General features: G+C 44.5%; 1 protein-coding gene across 1 annotated transcript; it reads right to left on the bottom strand.

Moving 5' to 3' along the window:
- Window positions 1–1,043: 1,043 nt before the first annotated feature.
- Window positions 1,044–13,868, bottom strand: PGLYRP3 (peptidoglycan recognition protein 3). Its single transcript, XM_032151926.2, has 7 exons — window positions 13,814–13,868; window positions 10,201–10,402; window positions 8,068–8,186; window positions 6,974–7,126; window positions 5,519–5,717; window positions 2,211–2,329; window positions 1,044–1,222 (listed from the first exon to the last, which is right to left on the bottom strand). Exons 1-7 carry the CDS (start codon window positions 13,866–13,868, stop codon window positions 1,044–1,046), a joined length of 1,026 nt encoding a protein of 341 aa, XP_032007817.1.
- Between the last annotated feature and the right edge of the window lie 13,358 nt (window positions 13,869–27,226).

Below are 27,226 nucleotides of genomic sequence, written 5' to 3'. Positions count from 1 at the left end.
CAGACGACCAGAGCCAGCTCTGAGCCTTGGACTGGGAGGCAACAGGAACAGGGAGAATGCTGGTGGGATGGGTACACTATCCAGAAAGGCTGCCCCAGAGGGGAAGTTCTGAAGCAAATTGGCAAGGTGAACAGGGACCTGGGTCCATTCATTCATTTATTCATCCATTTCTTTAACAAACATCTGTAGAACCTATTAAACTCCAAACACTGCTGAGGAACTGAGGACAGAGATGAATAAAATAGAATTCCTCCCTTGGAGAAACTTACAACCCAGAGGAGAGGACAGACATATCTATAAATCATACCTATAAATAATTACAGCCCTTAAGTAAGGGCTGCATCCAAATATGTACCAGTCCATGTGTGAGCAGAGAGGAGGGGTGGGCACACTGACCTAGGTCATGGGTGAGGGATGAAGGGTGGGGGCTTCCAGGCAGAAAACAGGGAAGGCTCACCAGGCGGGGGGGGGGGAGAGAGAGAGAGAGAGAGAGCAAGAAGAAGGAGAAAGAAGGAAAGAAAGAGAAAGAAAGAAAGGAAGGAAAGAAGGAAGGAAGGAAGGAAGGAAGGAAGGAAGGAAGGAAGGAAGGAAGGAAGGAAGGAAGGAAGGAAGGAGGAAAGGAAGGAAGGAAGGAAAGAGGAAGGAAGGAAGGAAGGAAGGAAGGAAGGAAGGAAGGAAGGAAGGAAGGGGGAAAGGAAGGAAAGAAAGAAAGAAAGAAAAGGAGACAGGGGTTGCAGGGAGAGAGAGAGAAATGCCACAAATACCAGCCCATTGTCTCGCCTGACTGAGGAGGTAGGTGCCCAGGGGAGAGGTAGGTGAAGAGAGGGGAAGTCTAAACTCAGACCAAGAGGGCTGTGAATGCCCAGCTGTGAGGTTTGGGGGCTCTTGGAGGATGTTGGCAGGAAAGGACATGACCATTCGAACCTGAGAAAGGATGGGCTGGCAGGGGAGGAGGACACAAGGTGCTGAGCCAGCTTGGATGGTGAGGATTGGAGAGACCCGGTAGGGGAGGGAGAGCAGTCTCAGAGGGAGTGGGGCCTCCTTCAGTGCTTGAAATGAGGCCAGGTGCTGATGATGTTATACAAAGCCTGCCCAGGGGACAGGATGTTGACCACGTCACTGTGGCCCATCAGCAGGTAGTTTGGAGTCAGGTACCCCTCAGCCACGGCACACTGGATCAGGTCCTGGGCTGCCTCCAGTGCTGCAGCATTTGGAGGCTTTTCTGCAAAACACATTTTCCCCATCAGTCATTAGGGGCTCAAAGTTTCTTGATTAGGGAAGGGACAAGCACCTAGATCCCAGTTTCTTTCTTCCCCCACCATGCCCCATTCCGCCATCACCATAGCCAACACATTTACTTAAATTGTGGCAATCCGGCACAAAAAGAAAACAAGGTCATTGCTTTCTCTGATTCCTCCATGCCAAAGTTTCTTCCAGAAGGTTAAAAACTGCTGTGGAGGGGGCCAGGCGCGGTGGCTCACGCCTGTAATCCCAGCACTTTGGGAGGCCAAGACAGGCAGATCACAAGATTAAGAGATCGAGATCACCCTGGCTAACATGGTGAAACTCCTTCTCTACTAAAAATACAAAAAAATTAGCTGGGCGCCTGTAGTCCCAGCTACTCAGGAGGCTGAGGCAGGAGAATGGCGTGAACCCGGGAGGTGAAGCTTGCAGTGAGCCGACATCACGCCACTGCACTCCAGACTGGGAGACAGAGCAAGACTCCATCTCAAAAATAAATAAATAAATAAATACAAAAATAAAAAACTGTTCTGGAGGAGAACTGCAGCACAACACACCACTTCTGAGCAGGTATAAAGCAGATACAGCACCACTGGGCTGCCCACTGGTTTTCCATAACAGGCAGTGGTGCTCCCCAAATTGTTGCCATGGCTAACAAGAAAGGGGATGCATTTGCCAACTGAGCGATAAAAGCACTGAAGTTTGCAAAAGACTTTTCCCCCCTTGCTCCATGTTTGCCTTGGATGTAAAGCAAGGTGGAGCTGGGCATGGGGATGGGTGGATTTGGGAGTAAATGCTCTGTCTGAAAGGGGATCCTGGTGACATCCTGTATTAAAAGTCCACTTTAAAGCTAAAATGTTCCATTCACACTGCCAGGCACCACAGGGCTGCCCTTCCCGCCATGCTTCCCAGACATGCCGCATGGTCCTTCAACCCCTAGCACGCTCTACCCCATGCTCACCCCTTACCTACAAAGTAGCCGATGAAGGCAATTCCTAGGGCAATATCGTTGAATCCATAAGTGTGAGAGCCTTGGATGTGCCATCCAACCCCTTCATACACGCCACCATCCTGGCCCACCAGGAAGCTTAGGTCAAGAAAAGAAAATAAAGACAGTCACTCTGGGAAACAGAATTTAAATACTTCATTCGCTCCTTCAACCACTCATTCATTCTTTCATCCATTCATCCGATATTGACTAGAGATCTCTTATGTGCCAATGTGGACAAGGACAGAAAACAAAACAAAACAAAACAAAACAAAAAATACCACAATCCACTTCAACCTGGCTTTTGTTCCCACCACACCACTAAATCTGACCCCTCCAAGGTAAGCAGTGGCTTCCTGGCACTAAGTACAACGGACACTTATTTTACTTCCAGACTACACTGACCCTGTTGACCACTCTCTTAAAATGTTCCCTTCCCCGGGCTTCCACAACCACACCCCTCCTTGTTCTCCTCCTCCTGCTGCTCCCTCAGGCCCCTCTGCCACCCCACCTTCCCTTCCTCAAACATGGTGCTCCTCCGCACTCTAGTCTAGGCCATTCTCTCACTCAACGTATTCGCCCTGGACAATCATTGCCACAGCTTCAAGTGCTACCTGTAAAAACAGTCCAAGCAAACCCATCTTCTTCTAAAATTTCTCCAGCTAGAAAATTGGACAACACCCTGAATGCATTCTACCCCCTCACTCAGCCCACCTAGTCACCAATCATGGCTTGTCAATTGTATCTCCTACACAGCTTCTAAATTCCTCCACTTCTTTCTAGACCAACTGCCACGATCCCACTCCAAGTCACTGGATCACTGCAGTAGCTTCCTGCCCAGAGTTTTGCCTCCTTCCAACCCATTCTTAAAGTAGCACCCAGAGTGATTTTTCTAAAATACAAATCCTATCATAGGGCATGACCTCCCAAATAGTCTGCAGCTGGCTTTCAAATAGAGTCAGTCTCTCTGAGTCTGCTATGAGGCCCTCTGTGATGTGGCCCCTCCCAGGCCCTCCCACCCTTACTACTCACCACTCCTCTCTTTCAAATCTATTTGTAATGCTCTGTCTGAACCCCGGGCCCTGGCAAATGCTGTTCCTCCCCACCCTGACACTCTTCCTCCTTCTTTGCCTGAATAAACCCCACTCCTTATCCATGTCCCAATGAGGACTCCTCCCTCTGAAGCCATTCTCAGACCCCAATCACCCCCCACAAAGCCGTGATTAGAGACTCATCCTATACATTATCCTGTTCTGCATCCATCACAGTGCTCAACACTTTGACTTGTAGTTACTTGTTAGCCCTCCTTCTCTCCTATCTATCAGTGAAAGTTGTCAGAATCAAAATGGAGTCACTTGTGTCAAACTCTAACAAAAATAAATAAAGCCAGGAAGTTGAGAAGGGTGGACCCTCATGCACACAAGCCTACAATAAGAACTAGCACAAAGATTCTCTGAAGGACTCTTATGCACACATGTCTGTAACAAGAACTTTAGCCAAAAACTTTCGAAACTGCAGCTTGTTACTAGTCACAAGGACATCCGGCTGATGAAGAACACTTGCCCAACACACTGTCTCCGCTAATGAACTGGTGTCACCTCCTGCGATAAGTGCCAATGTTCTCCAGTGTTCCCTTTATTTCAAAACAAACGATGTACACTTTTCCCTTTTGCCTTTAAAAGCTTCCCCTGGCCTGAACCTCTTTGGATATGCCTATGGTTCCTGTAGCAGGCATATCCCAGATTTGGAAATTCCCTTTACACTCCCAAATAAAACACTTATCTTTATTCTCTTGCTTTTGTTTTTGTTTTTTCAGACGGGGTCTCACTCTGTTGCTCAGGTCGAAGGGCAGTGGCACAACCATGACTCACTGCAGCCTCAAACTACTAGACTCAAGCGATCCTCCTGTTTCAGCCCTCCAAGTAGTTGGGACTGACTACAGGTATACATGCCACTACACCCAGCTAATTATTTTATTTTTTTGAAGAGATGGGGTCTCCCTATGTTGCCCAGGCTGATCTCAAACTCCTGACCTCAAGCAATCCTTCCGCATCGGCCTCCTAAAGTGCTGAGATTATAGGCATGAGCCACCGTGCCTGGCCAAATTCATCATCTTTGGAGAATCTCTCTCTGTTTGTTGTTAGATTGATATATCTTGTCTAGCACCAGGCATATAGTAGCTATCCAATAACTATTGATTAAAAAACCAGAAAATAATGTGTGAGTGGCTGCTTTGTCCTGATTACAGTCCACATCAGGGTTACAGATGACATATCATGAGGCTGGAGCAGAAGGATATCGCAACAGGTTTTGAAGTCAAGAAACGGGGATCAAGTCTCTAAAGACTGAGTGAGAGAGGAAAACAAACATTCTCTCAACTTCTGGCATTTTCCATGTGGAATTTCCAGATTTATAGTCAATTTCCTGTTACCTGTACTAAACAACCATAGAAAGCCCATGGAAAATCCTGCAAAATGAAGCAAGAGTTCCCTCCTGTTTGCAAAGGCTGCTTTTAAAACAGGAGTTAAAAGGAGAGACAATAGGCCCAGAACAACACATTTGCAAAAGCACATCTACCTGAGACTTTGTAAGATTTGTTGTGATTAAGTCACAGATGAATAATTGAAATACATTATACTCTAGCCCTAAATCCTTCCTATGAAAATTCCAAGACATCTTCCAAGTAGCTTCTTCTACTCCATTAGTTTAGTGTGTTTCTTTATTACAGACCTGGCATTAAAGGCGCCAAAAGAGAATGTTTTGATCTCGATCCCTGTCTTCAAACAGATAAAGTATTGTCCCTATTGTAGAGATGAGACAAAAGAGGTCCAGGGAGGTTAAAAGTTCCTACAACTATAAAATGAGGTAAGTAACACCAGAGGAATAGCAGGATTCTAACATCGGAGAGAGCAAGTTTGGAGCTGGGCAGACTGAGGTAGGAGTGAGCAAGGCCTTTGTCTCTGACAGGTTAGAAGGGATTGCATTAAAAAGGTACAACCCTTTGTGGCCTCCCCTGAGGGTATCACATTCTTGCTTTATCACTAGGCTTCTAATGCCTTCTTTTCAGAATCTTCCCAACCACTTGTGGAGATACGTCCAAGCGAGGTAACTGACCATTAGCTATGCTCTGAATGATCCTCAGCCCAGTCTTGCAAAAATAAAATATGATGCCTTACGGAAAGCACCCAGCCCAAAGGAGAGGCTCAGGAAACATCAGTTCCCTCCCACAGCCTTCCTTCCTACAATCCTGAAGAAAAAGAGGGTTCTCTTGGCATTGATCCCACTTACTGATATCCAATGTCACAAAAGTCCCGTGTGTCCATGTGAAAGGACTGTATGTTTCGGACGACAGTCTGGCAGTCTGTGGATACAGTGCAGCTTGCGCCAGCGGTGTGGATGATGATGACGTATTTGGCTGGGAGGTTCATTTTAGGGCAGTGTGTCTCTCTGGCTTCCCAAGCAGATCGTTTGATGATGTTGGGGCAAACTGTGGTAAAATGAAAAGCCAAGGAAATAGGGATTTGTTTTTGCCTCTCTGTGAGCAATAGCTCAACTCCAGGCTGGATTATTCCTCAGCCTCTCCCAGGCCTCCAGCACCCATGGGCACATCCTAATGTAAGATCGGCTTTGGGATTCTGGGGAAGTCCAGTTGGGGGGTTTCAGATTCAGAGGGCTGGAGCCAGGGGGCTGAGGCAAAAATCTACAGCCCTGATACCAATATAAATCAGTGCATAAGCAGAAGGGAAAGGACTGTGGGTTATACAGAGGCATGGTCATTGCCTTCAAAAGAACACGCATTGCAAATACATATGCAGGTATGTGCGCTTATGTAACAGGACTATAACGCAGAAGTCACTGGCCTCTCTGAACTGATCACACACATTTGGAAACAACTTGAAATCTAGCAAGAACTGTACAAATATTAAGGAATTATCATTATTGAACATAGTGCCTGTCCAAAAGCAAGAAATATTTTATTTAGAGATTCACAATTTTGAAAAGCTAATTCTAAAAACATCATTGATCCCAAGAAAAGGTCCACACTAGCAGGAGTGCTTATTAATTTGACTGGTTTTAGGTTGCTGCTTATTCACTTCAAAATAGTGCATTATTTTCATTACTCAGCTTTTTGTTATATGCACTCTGATGTCAGCATCATCTGTGAGCACGAGCTTTTCTCTGAGCTGTGGCCATGCTGGGGCCATGGCTGGTTTTTGCATTTAGAAAGGTATGTAAGCTTATGTATGTCTTCGTGTACCCATATAATACACAAATATGTATACACGTTAATCCCACTCCATTCCCACTCTATTTTTCTCTATAACCTTTATGCCGTCTAACATCATATATATTTCTTTGTTATTTTGTTCATTTTCTGTCTTTTCTCACTGAAGTGCAAGCTTCCTGAAGGTGAAGAGTTTCATCTGTTTTGTTCACAGCTGTATGCTCAGTACTTAGAACAGTGCCGTGCCTGCTATGCAGTAAATATTTGTTGATTGAGTGAAAATCTGTGTACATATGTATTTGTTTTAAGAATAAGTCTATGGCTATCTCATTCTGATGGGATGGAGAGGAGGCCAGGAAGACGCCCTCTCAAAATTTTCCAGATCTCAAAGTAGGCATGAGATGTTCTTGGTCCCAGAATCCCATGGGATCTGACAGGAAAAAGCACTCCCATACATGGCTCCCAAACATGGCTGGGTGGTGACGAGGAGGAGGGCGAGGTGACGTGGAGGGTCTTACCTTTCCTGGGCATCACTGGATGTTGAGGGTCCAGGCAGGTCTCTTCTTTCAGAAGAAGTGGCTGAATATACCTGGGCGACAGGTGACCCTTCTGGATGGCATAGGAGATCAGACCCTCTGCAGCTGATAAGGCAGCAGGGCTAGGACTGCTGCCTTAAAGAGGAGGACAGGGAGCACAGAAATGTCAGTAAGAAACTCCACCTGGACCAGACACCTGAAGGGAGGATGATGTTACCACTTGAGCCTGAATAACTGGATTGGAAGAGAGGAAACTGGCCCAGTTGCCAGAACAGAGTGCCTAAGAGGCAAGAAACTACCTAGATCTCTTAGCAGCCAAGGTTGAAAACTTCTTCCAAGAGCCGAGCTAAGATGTTATCCACTCCATCTTTAGGCAGAAGAGCTGGAAGGCAGTGAAGGATACATGCAAAGGGAAGCCCACCTGACCAAGTCCGGTGTGCACTAGTACAGGATAAAAGGCAACCAGAATTTACTCATAGCTCCCCTGATCAGGTGTGCAATAGGCTCTTTATATCTGTTCACTCATAATTCTCACAGAAAACCTCTGAGAGAAATGCTGTTACCTAGCCCCATCTGTCAAATGAGGATGCTGGCAAGTGCTGGTTCTGTATGGATTATTTCTCAATTCCATCCCTGTTCTGTGCTTTTCTCTATTTTTCTAGGGGCTAGAAGCCTGCAAATTATACCTCCAGATTTCCCTGCCTGCTGCCTTCTGGTTAGTTTCCACCAATGGAAGAAACTGGAATAAGAGATGAGCTGTGCTTCTCTGCCTCTGGCAGTCACAGCGTCTATGTCAGACAACCTCAGACTTTAGAAGTGACAGCAACAACCGTGAGCTCAAGCAATGCCCATGCAGGCTTCAGCAGTATCACAAGAGTACAGACCAGTAATGAGAGGCAGAGGACAAAAAGTATGCATGTCACAGAATCCAAAGGAGAAAAGAATTTCAAGAGAAGGGCGATCATCAGAGAAGGTAAGTATGATGTAGGGTGAAAAGATGAGTGTTGAGCCTTGGGAGTGGAGGAAGAGCGTGTACACAACTCTCCAGCACGGGGTCCGCAGGGAGTGGCCCTTACCTATCTTACTGCCAAAGAAGGCGATGCCCAGGGAGATGTTGTTGTAGCCCTGGGTGTGCAAACCTTGGATGTTCCAGCCAACACCTTCATACACCCTGCCGTCATCCCCAACCAGGAAGCTGACAAGAAGGAAATAATGGGTTTACTGGCAAATCCCCATAAATGAAAACCTCTCACTGATCCTCAAAAGGAAAAGGGGTTCTGGAGGCTCATAAATAAGTACTATGTTCCAATAACATAACAATAGGAGGTGCAGAATAATCAGTTTTAGACCTCCAAGAGACGTGGGAATATATTTTAATTTTTGTTGTGATTTAGCTTGCATGTGTTTTCCAGAACCTCACTTTAAAAATACTCATTTGGTTCAAAGTGGAATTTGACTGCATGACACTCAAGGACCTGAGGACATTAGTCCAACGCTTTTCAAGAGCTTAAAAATTAATACATCATGTTTTTAAATTATAGGACCAAACACTTCAACATTCTCTAAAACAATTATGCCAGATTCAATAGTTCCTTTTGTATTGATGTTTTTCTTCAGATTCTCTTTAGGAATTTCCTTAAGCTCTTCTTTATCATAGAAATTTGTTTAGAATGTTCCTTTTTAACATTTACCTTTTAAATCAATTTTTTATTCTACTTCTTTTATTCCTGCCTCTTTATAATTTCTCTCCTCCACTTTCCAATCAGTCTTCAGAATTGATGTTTTCACAACTTTGCCGTATTCATCTTTTAATAGAACATGAGTTTCCACAGCAAACTAAACACAGAAAGAACACCTCCCTTAGGTCAAGGAAAGAGGCTGAACTGAGTCAGGCCGACTTTCCACCCTACACCGATGTCGACCTGAGGAATGGGTGTGGAGCCTGGTGTGTCCACCCCTTCCCTGGCTTTGCTGCCAGTACTTTCACAGGTTCCTTGGTCACTCCTGCAGCAGCCTGCGGTTAGTCCAGTGTGAACAGTCCCTTACAGCTACTGTCAGCTGCATTGCAAAAACTGGAGATGGTCAAGTTGTCACTGTAGAAACCTGACTTAGAGATGCAGTGGCTGAAATAACTTAGGAATATAGTGACCAAACCAGATAACACAGCAGCAACAACAGCAGGACAGTGGAGATGCTGGTGGCAGGGGCAGCAGGTGAGTCGTGGTTGACACGGCATGCACCGTGGGCAGACAGGGAAGACCCAGCCATCCCAGGGGTGCTGGTGGCCACGACCAGGGCCTGCAACTGCTCTTATATATTTGTGTTTAAAAATAAATTAAATAAATAAATAAGAAGACTTAGATTTCCCTTTCCAAAATGGATAATTCAGAAATTATTTATGTTTGTCTCTAGAGTTCCGTAGAGGACAGCCCCATTCCCACTCTCTCTTTCCCTCTCCTTCTACATATGTCTCCTCATTCTTGAGGCTAAGGGAGAAAAGGTTCTGGGCTTCCACTGATGATCCCCAGAGCAGAAACTCAATGCACAGTGCACAGCTCCTTCATGCCCTCCCTTGTTTTCTTGCGGGTCTCACCTCCCCGCCATTCCCAATGCCCACTCTCCCCGGTGGGGTCCCCGGACTTGCTGTCAGAGTGGTCCTTCAGGGTAACAAGTGAGACACACTGCTTTCCAGGTGCGAGTCCCTGTGAGGTGGGGAGGAGCAAGGGCTGCACTGGCAGGCACCCTCACACAGCTCTGGGTACATGCTTCCTCTCTCTGAGCAGAGCTTTTAATTTCCCTGAACCGTGGCTTTCCCACCTGTGAAATAAGGGTAGGAATATGGGTAGGAACCCATTTCTCACAGTAGCTGGGAGGGCCAAATTGGGTGATATTTGTGAAGACCTCTGTAAACTGTAACATTTCATGAGTTCCAAGGGCTCAGTTAAAACTGCAGTTGTTACATAACCTTCCTTGCTTTTTCACAGGAGCACCAGAATCGAAAGCCACTTAAATAAGTGGCTTAGAGTCATCCCTCTTACAATCCCCGGAGGTTTCGGATTTTGTTTGATTTCCCTTTTACCATCTTTATTCATTACAAAAGCAATGTAAATGAAGCCCAGAAAATAAGAGCCACAGAGAAGGGGAAATGGGAAGCACCCTGAGAGGGGTGACTTTGGATGTGGGCCTCGAGGACTTGGCTAGCCTCTTACTTGTACGCCACGTCGCACCAGCCTATGGTGTAGACGGAATGGGACTGCAACCCCCGCAGTGTCTGGCTGCAAATGCTCTGCTCCTGGCACTGCATCCCTGGGAGCTGGTCTGTGATGATGTAGGCCACAGGCAGGGTCAGCAGGGCCCTGCAGGCGAGCGGCCTTGCCCCCCACTCCTTGCGGGAGACGATGGTGGGAGTATCTGTAGGGAAGACCACAGAATGGCACATAGCAGGCCCTGCCCATCTTCCCCCAACAGGTCGACCATGTGCCCTGACCTCTCATGATCAGGGCAGGCCTGCCCCATGCATGAGAGACACCCTGGGGGAGCCCTTCACCCCCACAGCCCCCTCTTCCTCTCCACTGTGGCTGAACCACTGCCCGGACACATGCTGCCCTCAGCCTGGGAAGTCGTACCGCCTTGTTCCCAGACAATCTCTCCTTGTCTTTACCTGAAGGGCAAATCCCATACCCTACTGCCTCCTGGCCTACATGCTCCCCTCCTTCAGAAGGCACCCCAGCCAACCCCGCCGCCCACCATGGGGCTCTGAGCTGCCTCCTTAGCCCAGAACCCTGAGGATGCATTTTCTTCACTGCCATTTGCCCTGGTCTCAACTGTGTCTCTTGTCTTCCCCTCCCCTAAGAACCGTGACTCTTTGAAGGAAGCTCTATCAGTCTCCTCAACTAGGGACTCCAGAGCCCACAGGAGGCTCCATAAACACGGGGTCTGCACCTCTTTCTTCCGAACACTCCCTAGCTGCAGGGCTGTGAGATCCCACCCATGGCGGCAGGCTACCTGAGGGCTCCCTTTCTCCATTCTCATCATGGGAGCCCCAGGAGCGCTCTGAGGGACAGTGGAGACACTGTCATGCTGGAGCTGGGAGTGGAGGACATGTCTTTTCTCTCTGGGTTTTTTCTCCTTCTCTCTCTCTCTCTTTTTTTTTTGTTGTTGTTTTTTTTGTTTTGTTTTTTTTTTTGTTTTTTTGTTTTTTTTTTTTGAGATGGAGTCTCGCTCTGTCACCCAGGCTGTAGTGCAGTGGCGTGATCTCGGCTCACTGCAGCCTCCACCTCCCGGATTCAAGTGATTCTCTTGCTTCAGCCTCCTGAGTAACTGGAATTACAGGTGCGTGCCACTATGCCAAGCTAATTTTCTGTATTTTTAGTAGAGACAGGGTTTCACCGTGTTAGCCAGAATGGTCTCGATCTCCTGACCTCGTGATCCACCCACCTCGGCCTCCCAAAGTGCTGGGATTATAGGCGTGAACCACCGCGCCCGGCCTCCTTCTCTTTCTTCATTTGAGTTTCTCTTCTTTTTCTCTCCTTAGGCTGAGGAACTCCCCTTTGCCTAAGGACTCAGGATGATCCATGGGAGTGGTTGGAGACGAACCTCTTGGGATTCCTCCCCAACCCTTTCTTTGACTCTCAGCCCAGACATTATCAAGTCCTGAGAAACATTTCTGACCACTTAAGAAGCCCCAGCCAATCTCCAAACCGCCTCACCATTGCGACCCTTGTGAATGAACTGTGAGATACTGACAAACAGGTCCATAAGCCTCTGGGACAAGCCGCTGGCTTGGGTCTCATTCCAGGAGAACTGTGGAAAATCCCCTGCAAGAGAGCACTGGTGCATTGGTGCCCTCCTTGGAGTGCACGTGGCCAGCAAGCTCAGAGGCTGGGCCAGACATCCCACTCCACAGTGCATAGCCTCTCCTCCTCCCCAGGTCACCTAACGTCTTCTAGCAAGCACACAGAGAACCACAGAAGTCTCTGGCCTCGGCCTGCCTCTGCCTTCCACATCTGCCCAGAAAGGCCTTTGTCCTCCTACCTCCCCCAGCCTCCCTCCATTCCAGGAGCACTGCAGTCTCGCCTGCTGCCTTATCTGGGCAGTGCCACCTTTCCTGGTTCACCTGCAGACCTACTAATCAAACCATGGGTACCCAGCAGAGTGTCACATACCAAGACAGTCGTGACATGTTGAGCTAACACACATGTCTTAATCACCTATGGGTGCCAGACAAGGTTCTTGAAACAGAAATATACAGATCATTGTGACTGCCTTCAAAAACTAGACGTTTTAGAGACATTTTACTGTGGATTAGCCACTGCCAGCCTGTCCTTATCCCCCACTGCTCCCATTCAGTACCAGGGGTCCTGGGAGCAGTAGCCAGTGGTGGCAGTGACATTGTCAGCAGCCCCACCTCCCACAGACCAGCCCTGTGGTTACAAAGTACATCCAAGGATGCTATCAGAATTGTGGCTTAAAACAACTTCATGAGTTAAGCAAAGCAACTATGCTGTCTATACAGAAGGGAAACCAAGTCTTACGGAAGTTAGGTTACTTGTCTAACATAACAGAGGTTTTAAGCGTAGATTTAGATTCCAATCAGAATCTCTGACCCCGAAGCCCCTGTTCATAACAACTGTACTCTGCAGCCTCCCCAAAGTTGTCAGATGAACTTGGGTTAGTTACTGCCACAATGTGACCTGTTTCTCTTCCTACAAGACAAAGTCGCCGAGGGTCTCCACCATGGTTCTGGGGTTCTGTCCTTCTGTGAAATCAAGAGCAAATACATGACCAGGACACCAAGTCCAAGATGTGCTGGAGAGACTGCTGAGTACAGGAGCCCACCTCAGCAGGCAGAGGGCCTGAGCTGGGCTGTGAAGGGGACACAGAGGACTGGGGATGGGGAGGGAGGAGCCTTGAGAGGACACTTTACAAATGAAACCCACAGGATTCTCAGAGTGGAAGAGCAGCCCGCAGGCCAACACTGACACCTGGCAGGCAGGACAGGAGCAGGGCAGGAACCAGGAGGCAGGGATGAGGACCACACAAAACTCCCTGCCTTGCTTGGGCAAGTTAATTTCCCCATCAGGGCCTCAGCTTCTCCAGTCATACAATGAAAGGCCTGTGAGTTTCTCCAACACTAACTCCAGGTAATCCCATTAAATTTGCTGTCTGAGTAGCAGAGGACAGAGAGAAAGCTATATTACATTTTTCCTTCAGAAGGGGGTCTGTGTATGTAAGACAAACTGAAAAACATGTCATCTTTAAGAATCACCAAGCTCACTTTCATTTTAATTTGACAGCATTTGTTTACTGAACATTGCTATTTGTCTACTCTTATGTATAAAACGATAAGAAATCTTTTTAATGTAGAGAAAGGGCATTGCTACTCTTGGGGAATTTGCTTTTATTTACAAATGTAGACCCAAGTGCTGGGTTTAACTACAACTGGTATAATAATGATGGTGATAATAATTAAATCATAGCTACAAATTACCCAGCACTTACTGTTTGGGCATTGTGCTAAGTGGCGCACACTTGTGATCTAATTTAATCCTCGAAAACAACCCTAAGAAATGAGCAATATTATCCTTTTATCATGGGATCAAATAAGATTCAAAGAAATTGAATAACTTGTTGAAGACCATAACAAAGGGCAGGCAAGGATTTGAACAAAAATCTGTAAACTCTAGAACAGGGCTCCAAATTGCAAAGCTACACTATCCACTAACAAAGGGAAAGCACTTGGATGGGTTTCTATTATTAAACTTGAGAACGGTCTTCTCTTGCTCATCAAAGGCACTTCTGATACAAGTAAAGAAAACTTACCCCAAGCCTGGAGACCCAGAATGGAGAAGGCAAGAAGCCACGGCAGCATCCCCATGTGGTCCCAGGACTCTGACCGGGACAGTGTGGACGGCGGCCCTGGAAGAGAGGCTAACAGTTAACACAACCATGCTAACTCCGCAAGTGGAGCACCCACCTACTACGTGGCACCACTGTCTGCCTCCCCTACCATCCTGTGGCTTCCTGAGGGCCAGCACCTGGCTCAGGCTTCTCAGGGCCCCTTAAACACATCAGGTGCCCAATAAGTGTGAGGACCCTAATGCCTGTGTCTAGCCACCCCACTCCCCACCCACCTCCTATTGCCCTGGGCAACTCCTGGCTCCTCAGAGAAGCCCAGTGCCTGATCTTAGGCCTTTCAGGGTAGAAAATAACAATTTCTAAAATCCTTGAGGTAGCTGTTATGAAAAAAACCCTGTGTATGTATTTTCGTATCTAGTGGTGCAATTTCATATTTGATCCCATTTTTATAGGTAAGAACATTGAGGCTCAGATGGAGTGAACTGCAAGCAGAAGCAGGCTTGGCTTCGCCCCCTGCACCATTTGAGAGTCCCAGGTATGTAAAGTCATTCAGTTCAGTCCTCTACTCTGCAAAGATCCCTGACAGATGCTCGACTAACCTCTTCTTTAGTGAGAATCATAATAACAGCTACCACTTACTGACTGCATTCTGTGCTCCGAGGTTTTTGCTGAGGACTCCATGGATATTCACTAAGTAGTCTTACAATGACCTATGAGACCCGCACTTATCATCAGAACACTGAGCCTCAGAGACTTTGAGTCACTTGTCCTAAGTTTCCCAGCTAATAGGGTCAGAGCCAGATTCATACCCAGGTCTGTCTGACTCCAGAGCCTCTGCCTGAGACTTCACAACCTGTTTGAGTTTCTGATGGACGTTCTCAACATGGGCCCAAGAGGTTGAACTATAGGATCACTACAGTCTTTTCCAGCTCCAGGAATCTTTCCTGCTCTTTCAGGTAGAAGTGAATTGCTTACTCATACTCAGTCAGACTGAAACTTTAGCTCTATGAGCTACCACCCAAAACATCAACTTTCCCCCCAGTTTTCCTACTGAGAAAATATAAAGTGGAGTTTGAAACCAAATGGGATAGATCATTGCCCTCCAGGGTTTTTAAACTGCGATCAGCAGTCCCCAGGTGGAAAATTTTTAAAACCATGTCTTAAGAGTAGAGCATGTGGAAGCCTCCTGGGTCAGGACAAGCAGCCACTTAGCAGATAACACCCAGGATTCCATTCATTCAGGAAAACTGCAGTGAAGACAAAATGAGCCAATTACAAATGAGGCAGGCACCTAATAAATATAAGGAAAAATGTTCAGCCTCCCTCGTTAGTTAAATGAGAGGTAAAGATTCACTTTCCCAAGATTGAAGCCCTGTGAGGAGCTGGCCTTCTGCAAAGCTACTGGAAGCCACTATCAATTCTGGTTTGCACCCTGGTCATTTAATCATGGTGCTTCCACAACCATGAAATGTCAGTATGGCAAATCCTGCCCCAAGCTTGTCATATCATACATCCAAAATATCAAGGCTTCAGCCCAGCCCCTGACCTTGCCAGAGATAGAACTGATAGTGTCTCCACTCCACACCATGAACTGCAAACACTAACCTGGTAGGATTAGCTGGAGCCAAGGATTTACCACCTTGGCTCACGCTGCTGTGCATCCTGTATACTTAAAGAAACATTAGAGCAGGAGACAAGTGAGACATAATAGATAAGAATTTAGGGCTCTACAGAAAAGGAAGAAATTGGGTAGAGGTAACCCCAGAACCCACAGCATTGCCAAGAAAGATCCAGCAGTGGTGAAACCCAACTCATTTAGAAGAATTTAGAATGAAGAAAGTTTTCTTATTTGGAGAAAGAGTTCCAAAAGGGAGATCAGGGGAGCTTTCCCTACCATGTACACATTTTAACCCTATAGACTTCAGTCCTGTTGCTGGAAGAGGGCTTCTAAAGAAACACACACACACACACTCAAACTCACAGATACCTGTGGGTTCTGTGCTGTCCCAGCCCAGCAGGTCAGGGTGCAGTCGGCTCGCCCCTGATTGGCCAGCAGCTCCTTCCCTTCCAGACTTGGCCCCCAGGCCCTGCCCTTCTTCTCTAGCTGGTGCCTCCTCAGTCCTTCACTACCCCTGGCCCTAGAGGGCACTCCCTCCCTGGGAATGGAGCACTTGGGCTCTGGCTTCCCAGAGAGAAGAGGAGAGCCCAGGATCCCTAACAAAAGGTGGAAGAGAAGAGAAAGGCAGAGGGCTGAGGCTCCAAGCCAGCTCCGTTTACAGCACCCAGAGAAACTTAAGTGGGAACAGACCCAGGCTGAGAGCACCTGGGGACCCGCCCTGTGAATAAGCCCAGGTAGCTCCTCCCTGGGAAAGGGCGTGATTGCCCCACACTCCCTGAGTTTCTTCCTCATCCCCAGCCCTTATGCCTTGTAGACCTGGGGTCCCGGGGTTTCTGTCCCTGACATCTGGGAACTTCCTACCAATGAAGATCTATCTGTTCCAGTTTCCACTGGTGTCACCAGCAGGGGCAGGAGGAAGGGACAGAAATTGAAAGGCACATTCCCAGGAGGCAGCTAGCAATATGTCATCACTAGAACTTATTCTGACCCTGTAGCTATCATGCCCATTCATCCACCACTGTGCATCTCAATTTCAAACTCTTCCCTTGAAACATACCAAGGCTCTGCCCTCCTCACGCATTCTTGACAGTGGCCCTCAATCCTCAACTCTGGTCTCCAAGAATCCCTGTCTCTTCTCTGAAGAGGTTGATGCATAAGACTTTCCAGTCAGGCTCAGCCAAGTGTACCTGAGCTGCAGCACCCTGGATGGGGAATGCTCAGGCCAGAGGTCTTGGAAAGTACCATGCACTCTTTAGAAGATACTTGGATACCCACTCTGTTCTATACACTGATCAGCCCAAACCACTCTTCAGGGACAAAAGCTGAGGAGACCTCTCCTAGACCCCACAGCCTCACATGGCTGCCAGCATCTGAGGGAGACATGCTGAGTGACCTCCATTTTCCATAGGGTGGGGAATCTTGGGTGAGGACCTCAGAGACAGACATCTAGCAAGGGGACTGGGAATTATAGTTGCTGACAAGGACAGACACTACCTTATGAGTCTGAAATTTTTATTTATGACTTTGGATCTTTTGCAATCATGATTAAGTCCTTCAAATGAAAATGGTTTATAAGCTCATCTTTAGAACAGCAAGTAAGGGAGAACTGAGAGACTGTCTCACTCTGAAGACCAGACATGGAAGAGAAGAAACCCAAGTGATAAAGGGGGCAGTGACAGCCCACAAAAGGAAAGGAAAATGGGTAGGATCCTGCAGTCCCCAACTAGAGATCGAAGGACACCAAGGGATTAGCTGGCAGAAAGTCTGAAGCAAGACCACTGTTACCCAAATGGTATTTTCATTAAAATTAGAGAAAGTGTTCCTTCCACAGGTAAAAGTTATAGCTAATATGTTAATGCTAATGAAAGCAATTCGGATAAACAGCTACTTTGTATAAATTATGTAAATTGAATTATTAAACAAAATAGCACTTTGAATTTTTAATCACAATAATTAGGAACTCAAAGTCACTCACATATAATTTTTTTTAGTTATGCTTTAAGTTCTGGGGTACATGTGCACAACGTGCAGGTTTGTTACATAGGTATACATGTGCCATGTTGGTTTGCTGCACCCATCAACTCGTCATTTATATTAGGTATTTCTCCTAATGCTATCCCTCCCCCAGCCCCCGACCCCCTGACAGGCCCCACTGTGTGATGTTCTCCTCCCTGTGTCCATGTGTTCTCATTGTTCAACTCCCACTTATGAGTGAGAACATGCGGTGTTTGGTTTTCTGTCCTTGTGATAGTTTGCTGAGAATGATGGTTTCCACCTTCATCCATGTCCCTGCAAAGGACATGAGCTCATCCTTTTTTATGGCTGCATAGTATTCCTTGGTGTATATGTGCCACATTTTCTTTATCCAGTCTATTACTGATGGACATTTGGGTTGGTTCCAAGTCTTTGCTATTGTGAATAGTGCTGCAATAAACATATATGTGCATGTGTCTTTATAGTATCATGATTTATAATCCTTTGGTTATATACCCAGTAATGGGATGGCTGGGTCAAATGATATTTCTAGTTCTAGATCCTTGAGGAATTGCCACACTGTCTTCCACAATGGTTGTAAAAGTGTTCCTATTTCTCCACATCCTCTCCAGCATCTGTTGTTTCCTGACTTTTTAATGATCACCATTCTAATTGGCGTGAGATGGTATCTAATTGTAGTTTTGATTTGCATTTCTCTAATGACCAGTGATGATGAGGATTTTTTCATGTGTCTGTTGGCTACATAAATATCTTCTTTTGAGAAGTGTCTGTTCATATCCTTTGTCCACTTTATGATGGGGTTGTTTGTTTTTTTCTTGTAAATTTGTTTAAGTTCTTTGTAGATTCTGAATATTAGCCCTTTGTCAGATGGATAGATTGTAAAAATTTTCTCCCATTCTGTAGGTTGCCTGTTCACTCTGCTGATAGTTTATTTTGCGGTGCAGAAGCTCCTGGTTTAATTAGATCCCATTTGTCTATTTTGGCTTTTGTTGCCATTGCTTTTGGTATTTTAGTCATGAAGTATTTGCCCATGCCTATGTCCTGAATGGTATTGCCTAGGTTTTCTGCTAGGGTTTTTATGGTTTTAGGTCTTACATTTAAGTCTTTAATCCATCTTGATTTAATTTTTGTATAAGGTGTAAGGAAGGGATCCAGTTTCAGCTTTCTATATGGCTAGCCAGTTCTCCCAGCACCATTTATTAATTAGGGAATCCTTTCCCCATTTCTTGTTTTTGTCAGGTTTGTCAAAGATCAGATGGTTGTATATGTGTGGTGTTATCTCTGAGGCCTCTGCTCTGTTCCATTGGTCTATATCTCTGTTTTGGTACCAGTACCATGCTGTTTTGGTTACTGTAGCCTTGTAGTATAGTTTGAAGTCAGGTAGCATGATGCCTCCAGCTTTGTTCATTTTGCTTAGGATTGTCTTGGCTATGAGGGCTCTTTTTTAGTTCCATATGAGCTTTAAAGTAGTTTTTTCCAATTCTGGGAAGAAAGTCAGTGGTAGCTTGATAGCATTGAATCTATAAATTACTTTGGGCAGTATGGCCATTTTCATGATATTGATTCCTTCTATCCATGAGCATGGAAATTTCTTCCATTTGTTTGTGTCCTCTTTTATTTCATTGAGCAGTGGTTTGTAGTTCTCCTTGAAGAGGTCCTTCACATCCCTTATAAGTTGGATTCCTAGGTATTTTATTCCTTTTGTAGCAGTAGTGAATGGGAGCTCACTCATGATTTGGCGCTCTGTTTGTCTGCTATTGGTGTATAGGAATGCTTGTGATTTTTGCACATTGATTTTGTATCCTGAGACTTTGCTGAAGTTGCTTATCAGCTTAAGGAGATTTTTGTCTGAGACAAGGGGTTTTCTAAATGTACAATCATGTCATCTGCAAACAGGGACAATTTGACTTCCTCTTTTTCTAATTGAATACCCTTTATTTCTTTATCTTGCATGATTGCCCTGGCCAGAACTTCCAATACTATGTTGAATAGGAGTGGTGACAGAGTTCATCCTTGTCTTGTGCCGGTTTTCAAAGGGAATGCTTCCAGCTTTTGCCCATTCAGTATAATATTGGCTGTGGGTCTGTCATAAACAGCTCTTATTATTTTGAGATACGTTCCATCAATACTTAGTTTATTGAGAGTTTTTAGTATGAAGCGCTGTTGAATTTTGTCAAAGGCCTTTTCTGCGTCTATTGAGATAATCGTGTGGTTTTTGTCATTGGTTCTGTTTATGTGATGGATTACATTTATTGATTTGCGTATGTTGAACCAGCCTTGCATCCCAGGGATGAAGCCAACATCATTGTGGTGGACACGCTTTTTGATGTGCTGCTGGATTCGGTTTGCCAGTATTTTATTGAGGATTTTCGCATTGATGTTCATCAAGGACATTGGCCTAAAATTCTCTTTTTTGTTGTGTCTCTGCCAGGCTTTGGTGTCAGGATGATGCTAGCCTCATAGAATGAGTTATGGAGGATTCCCTCTTTTTCTATTGATTGGAATAATTTCAGAAGGAATGGTACCAGCTCCTTCTTGTACCTCTGGTAGAATTTGGCTGTGTATCTGTCTGGTCCTGGACTTTTTTTGGTTGGTAGGCTATTAATTATTGTCTCAATTTCAGAACCTGTTATTGGTCTATTCAGAGATTCAATTTTTTCCTGGTTTAGTCTTGGGAGGGTGTATGTGTCCAGGAATTTATCCATTTCTTCTAGATTTTCTAATTTATTTGCGTAGCGGTGTTTGTAGTATTCTCTGACGGTAGTTTGTATTTATGTGGGATCAGTGGTGATATCCCCTTTATTATTTTTTAGTGCACCTATTTGATTCTTCTCTCTTTTCTTCTTTGTCTTGCTAGCAGTCTATCGATTTTGTTGATCTTTTTGGAAAACCAGCTCCTGGATTCATTGATTTTTTGAAGGGTTTTTTGTGTCTCTATCTCCTCCAGTTCTGCTCTGATCTTAGTTGTTCTTGTCTTCTGCTAGCTTTTAAATGTGTTTGCTCTTGCTTCTCTAGTTCTTTTAATTGTGATGTTAGGGTGTTGATTTTAGATCTTTCCTGCTTTCTCTTGTGGGCATTTAGTGCTATAAATTTCCCTCTACACACTGCTTTAAATGTGTCCCAGACCTTCTGGTACATTGTGTCTTTGTTCTCATTGGTTTCAAAGAACATCTTTATTTCTGCCTTCATTTTGTTATTGACCCAGTAGTCATTCAGGAGCATGTTGTTCGGTTTCCATGCAGTTGTGCAGTTTTGAGTGAGTTTCTTAATTCTGAGTTCTAGTTTGATTGCACTGTGGTCTGAGAGACAGTTTGTTGTGATTTCTGTTCTTTTACATTTGCTGAGGAATGTTTTACTTCCAATTATGTGGTCAATTTTAGAATAAGTGCGTTGTGATGCTGAGAAGAATGTATATTCTGTTGCAACATTTGGGGTGGAGAGTTCTGTAGATGTCTATCAGGTCCACTTGGTGCAGAGCTGAGTTCAATTCCTGGATATCCTTGTTAATTTTCTGTCTCAATGATCTGTCTAATATTGACAGTGGGGTGTTAAAGTCTCCCATTATTATCGTGTGGGAGTCTAAGCCTCTTTATAGGTCTCTAAGGACTTGCTTTGTGAATCTGGGTGCTCCTGTATTGGGTGCACAGATATTTAGTATAGTTAGCTCTTCTTGTTGAATTGATCCTTTTGCCATTATGTAATGGTCTTCTTTGTCTCTTTTGATCTTTGTTCTTTTAAAATCTATTTTATCAGAGACTAGGATTGCAACACCTGCTTTTTCTTTGCTTTCCATTTGCTTAGTAGATCTTCCTCCATCCCTTTATTTTGAGCCTTTGTGTGTCTTTGCATGTGAGATGGGTTTCCTGAATACAGCACATTGATAGGTCTTGACTCTTTATCCAATTTTCCAGTCTGTGTCTTTTAATTGGGGCATTTAGCCCATTTACATTTAAGGTTAATATTGTTATGTGTGAATTTGATCCTGTCATTATGATGCTAGCTTGTTGTTTTGCATGTTAGTTGATGCAGTTTCTTCATAACGTCAATGGTCTTCACGATTTGGCATGTTTTTGCCGTGGCTGGTACCAGTTGTTCCTTTCCATGTTTAGTGCTTCCTTCAGGAGCTCTCGCAAGGCAGGCCTGGTGGTTACAAAATCACTCAGTATTTGCTTGTCTGTAAAGGATTTTATTTCTCCTTCATTTATGAAGCTTAGTTTGGTTGGATATGAAATTCTGGGTTGAAAATTCTTTTCTTTAAGAATGTTGAATATTGGCCCCCACTCTCTTCTGACTTGTAGAAGAGTTTCTGCCGAGAGATCCGCTGTTAGTCTGATGGGCTTCCCTTTGTGAGACCTTTCTCTCTGGCTGCCCTTAACATTTTTTTCTTCATTTCAGCCTTGGTGAATCTGACGATTATGTGTCTTGGGGTTGCTCTTCTAGAGGAATATCTTTGTGGCATTCTCTGTATTTCCTGAATTTGAATGTTGGCCTACCTTGTTAGGTTAGGGAAGTTCTCTTGGATAATATCCTGAAGAGTGTTTTCTAACTTGGTTCCATTCTCTCTGTCACTTTCAGGTACACCAATCAAACGTAGATTTGATCTTTTCACATAGTCCCATATTCCTTGGAGGCTTTGTTCATTTCTTTTCACTCTTTTTTCTCTAATCTTGTCTTCTTACTTTATTTCATTAATTTGATCTTCAATCACTGATATCCTTTCTTCCCTTGATCAAATTGGCTATTGAAGCTTGTGTATGCTTCATGAAGTTCTCGTGCTGTGTTTTTCAGCTCCATCCGGTCATTTATGTTCTTCTCTACACTGGTTATTCTATTTAGCCATTCCTCTAACCTTTTTTCAATGTTTTCAGCTTGCTTGCGATGAGTTAGAACGTGCTTCTTTAGCTTGGAGAAGTTTGTTATTACCCACCTTCTGAAGCCTACTTCTGTCAACTCGTCAAACTCATTCCCCATCCAGTTTTGTTCCCTTGCTGGTGAGGAGTTGTGGTCCTTTGGAGAAGAAATGTTCTGATTTTTGGAATTTTCAGCGTTTCTGCTCTGGTTTCTCCCCATCTTTGTAGTTTTATCTACCTTTGGTCTTTGATGTTGGTGACCTACAGATGGGGTTTTGGTGTGGATGTCCTTTTTGTTGATGTTGATGCTATTCCTTTCTGTTTGTTAGTCTTCCTTCTAACAGTCAGGCCCCTCAGCTGCAGGTCTGTTGGAGTTTGCTGGAGGTCCAGTCCAGACCCTGATTGCCTGGGCATCACCAGCAGAGGCTGTAGAACAGCAAATATTGCTTCCTGATGCTTCCTCTGGAAGCTTCATCCCAGAGGGGCAGTGACCAGACGCCAACCAGAGCTCTCCTGTATGAGGTGTCTCTTGGTCCCTACTGGGAGGTGTCTCCCAGTCAGGCTACACAGGGGTCAGGGACCCACTTAAGGAGGCAGTCTGTCCATTATCAGAGCACAAATGCCATGCTGGGAGAACCACTGCTCTCTTCAGAGCTGTCAGGCAGGGATGTTTAAGTCTGGAGAAGCTGTGCCCACAGCTGCCCCTTTCCCCAGGTGCTCTGTCCCAAGGAGATGAGGGTTTTATCTATAAGTCCCTGGCTGGGGCTGCTGCCTTTTGTTCAGATATGCACTGCCCACAGAGGTGGAATCTAGAGAGGCAGTCGGCCTTGCTGAGCTGCAGTTGGCTCTGACCAGTTCGAGCTTCCCAGCAGCTTTATTTACACTATGAGCATAAAACTGCCTACTCAAGCCTCAGCAATGGTGGATGCCCCCTCCTCCCGTCAAGTTCCAGCATTCCGGGTCAATTTCAGACTGCTGCTCTAGCAGCGAGAATTTCAAGCCAATGGATCTTAGCTTGCTGGGCTCCATGGGCGTGGGACCCACCGAGCCAGGCACCAGAGGAAATCTCCTGGTTAGCTGGTTGCAAAGACCATGGCAAAAGTGCAGTATTTGGGCAGGAGTGTACTGTTTCTCCTGGTACAGTCTCTCACAGCTTCCCTTGGCTGGAAAAGGGAAATTCCCTGACTCCTTGCACTTCCCGGGTGAGATGATGCCCCGCCCTGCTTCAGCTCACCCTCCGAGGACCGCACCCACTGTCCAACCAGTTTTTTTTTTTTTTATTATACTTTAGGTTTTAGGGTACATGTGCAGAATGTGCAGGTTTGTTATATATGTATCCATGTGCCATGTTGTTTTGCTGCACCCATTAACTCGTCATTTAGCATTAGGTATATCTCCTAATGCTGTCCCTTCCCCCTCCCCACACCCCACAACAGTCCCCGGAGTGTGATGTTCCCCTTCCTGTGTCCATGAGTTCCCACTGTTCAATTCCCACCTATGAGTGAGAACATGGGGTGTTTGGTTTTTTGTCCTTGCAATAGTTTACTGAGAATGATGTTTTCCAGTTTCATCCATGTCCCTACAAAGGACATGAACTCATCATTTTTTATGGCTGCATAGTATTCCATGGTGTAGATGTGCCATATTTTCTTAATCCAGTCTATCATTGTTGGACATTTGGGTTGGTTCCAAGTCTTTGCTATTGTGAATAGTGTCACAATAAACATACGTGTGCATGTGTCTTTATAGCAGCATGATTTATAGTCCTTTGGGTATATGCTCAGTAATGGGATGGCTGGGTCAAATGGTATTTCTAGTTCTAGATCCCTGAGGAATCGCCACACTGACTTCCACAATGGTTGAACTAGCTTACAGTCCCACCAACAGTGTAAAAGTGTTCCTATTTCTCCACATCCTCTCCAGTGCCTGTTGTTTCCTGACTTTTTAATGATGGCCATTCTAACTGGTGTGAGATGGTATCTCACTGTGGTTTTGATTTGCATTTCTCTGATGGCCAGTGATGATGAGCATTTTTTCATGTGTTTTTTGGCTGCATAAATGTCTTCTTTTGAGAAGTGTCTGTTCAGGTCCTGTGCCCACTTTTTGATGGGGTTGTTTGTTTTTTTCTTGTAAATTTGTTTGAGTTCATTGTAGATTCTGGATATTAGCCCTTTGTCAGATGAGTAGGTTGCAAAAATTTTCTCCCATTCTGTAGGTAGGTCCAACCAGTCTTGATGAGATGAACCAATAAACCAGGTACCTCAGTTGGAAATGCAGAAATCACCCATCTTCTGCATCAATCTCACTGGGAGCTGCAGACCAAAGCTGTTCTTATTTGGCCATCTTGGAAGAGCACTCTCTTGGCATACTCAATATGTTTAGTTGCCTTACTTTCTTTTCTTTCTTTTTTCTTTTTTTGTTGAGATAGGGTCTTGCTTTGTCACCCAGCCTGGAGAGAAGTGGTGCAATCTTGGCTCACTGCACCCTCGACCTCCCAGGCTTGTGTGCACCCACCTCAGCTTCCCAAATAGCTGAGATTCCAGGTGAACCATTACACCTGGCTAATTTTTGTATTTTTGTAGAGATGGGGTTTCACCATATTGCCCAGGCTGGTCTTGAACTGCTGAGCTCAAGCAATCCACCTGCCTTGGCCTCCCAGAGTGCTGGGATTATAGGTGTGAGCCACTGTGCCCAACCTAGTTGTCTTACTTCCTGAAGAGAAATGATCCTGCTTGAAAGAGTAACCTGTCATGTTGTGAGAAGGCCTATGAAGGGGGCCCCAGAGTGGATCTGAGAGAGGCCTCTGGGAGCTAAGAATGATTCCAGGCCAGCATCTAACAAGAAAACAGAGGCCTCAGTCACACAGCCATAAGGAAATGAATGATGCCAACAAACTGAATGAGCTTGGGAGCAGATTTTTCCCCAGTCAAGCCTCCAGACGAGAATCCAGCCCTTCAGACCTTAACTTAGCCCTGTAAGGACTTTAGCAGAGGACCTACATAAGTCGTGCCTAGATTTCTGACCCATGGAAACTATGAAATAATAAATGTTGTTTTAAGCCTCTAAGTTTGTGGCCATTTGTTATGCAGCAATAGAAAACAAATACAGTATCTAAGATAATTGGGTAGTCTCCTGGCCATATAGGAGCATGTCAACAGCTTAGAATGGAATTTGATGTATCTTTCTCATAACCATACAAAGACACAAGAAGAATTAATATCTTAAAATCCTACACCTTTAGCAAAATTAGCAGATGAAAAAAATCCAATTTTAGTTACAAAGGATGAATATGTTTGGGAGATCTGTAGTACCTCAAGGTGATCATAGTTAATACTAATATATTGTATACTTGAAAATTGCTGAGAGTAGATTTTAAATCTTCTCACCACAAAAAAAAAAACAAGTATGTGTGGTGATAGATATGTTAATTAGCTTGATTTAACCATTTCACAATGTATACATGTACCAAAACATGTAGTATGCTATAAATATATATAATTTAAGAAGACAAAAATGGCCACAAACTTCTAGGTATATGAAAGTAAGTGTGGAGAGGGGAGAGAGCAAGTCAGGAAACTAATACTAGAAGCCATAACAATGAATGGTGAGGTAGTGGAATGGTCAGTGCTATGAGGAAACGTGGAGATGGAAAAAGAGACCATTATAATCTGGAATCCACAGCAGATATTCATCACCAGAATGTGAGGGACCACCTAGAGGGGCACTGCTCTGGACAGTTCTAAGAATGAAAAGGGTATTGCATGAGAACTGGTGGAGATTGACAGAAATGACTGGGAGTGCAAGGAGAACAAAGGTAGTATCACAATATATCCAATAAACTACCAATTGAGTGCAACAGATGGAGGAGCCAATGAGCTGAGAAACAGGAGAAGCTACATTAATTTTCTCCCACCTCCAAACACAACTGCCACAGGATATTCCTGTAGCAACCGGACCAGAAAAAAACCAACTCATTCAAATATGAATAATAAAAAGGCAAACTGTCACATCCAAACAAAGCCTCCATTTAAATATATGGCATAAGATCATATTTTATTAACAAAAAACTCATCATTAAAAAAGGTTCCAATAGGCAGAGGGGAAACATATTTCAACATAATTTTCCTAATAGTCTACCTATAAAAAAATTCACAAAACAGAAGTAAAAGACCTCAAAGAAAAATTTAACTAGGCAATAGGAGGATGTGAAAGAGAAGTGACATAATCATCTCAGGAATTAAGACTAAAATACAAGGAGTACAAAGGAGAGCATGTGCCCCAGAAAACATATGTCAGAGGTCTAGAGAAAATAAATTTTAAAAGTCCAAAGAAACTAAAATTTTTAAAAAGACAGAGATAAAAAAGAATTAGAGTTTGTACACAATATGATTTACTTATTATCTCAGAACTGTACACTTAATACTTAAGATGGTAAACTGTATGTGTACTTCACCACAATAAAAAATTGGAGGAAAAAATAATTAAAGCAAAAGTGATCAATGTAGAAGACAGGCAAAGGAGATCCAACATACATGTAATTCATGTACCAAAAGAAGAAAGCCAATGTAAAAGAGTAAATACTTTAAACAATAATTTAAGAAAAAATGTTTTGAAATCAAAGATACAACTCTACATATTGAAAGGCCACACTTTTACCTGTGAGAATTAACTTGCAATAGTAATTGCTAAACCATGTTATGGTACTTAAAATATGAAGATATAAACTTTTTAGACAGTCATGTGAAGAGACCAAGCCATTTATAAGAGAAAAAATTAGATTGCCATCAGGCTTCTCAACAACAACATTCACACTCAGATTGTGAAGAAGAACCTACAAGACACTCATCAAAGAAAAGATAGCATGAGCCAAGGATTTTATGTCCAGCCAATCTGTTCTTCAAAGTATAAAGGCTA

The sequence above is a fragment of the Hylobates moloch genome, unplaced genomic scaffold (assembly GCF_009828535.3).
Source record: "Hylobates moloch isolate HMO894 unplaced genomic scaffold, HMol_V3 SCAFFOLD_5, whole genome shotgun sequence".
NCBI lineage: Eukaryota > Metazoa > Chordata > Mammalia > Primates > Hylobatidae > Hylobates > Hylobates moloch.
The sequence above is the reverse complement of the archived record's forward strand: the minus strand, read 5'-3'. Positions and strand labels throughout refer to the sequence as shown.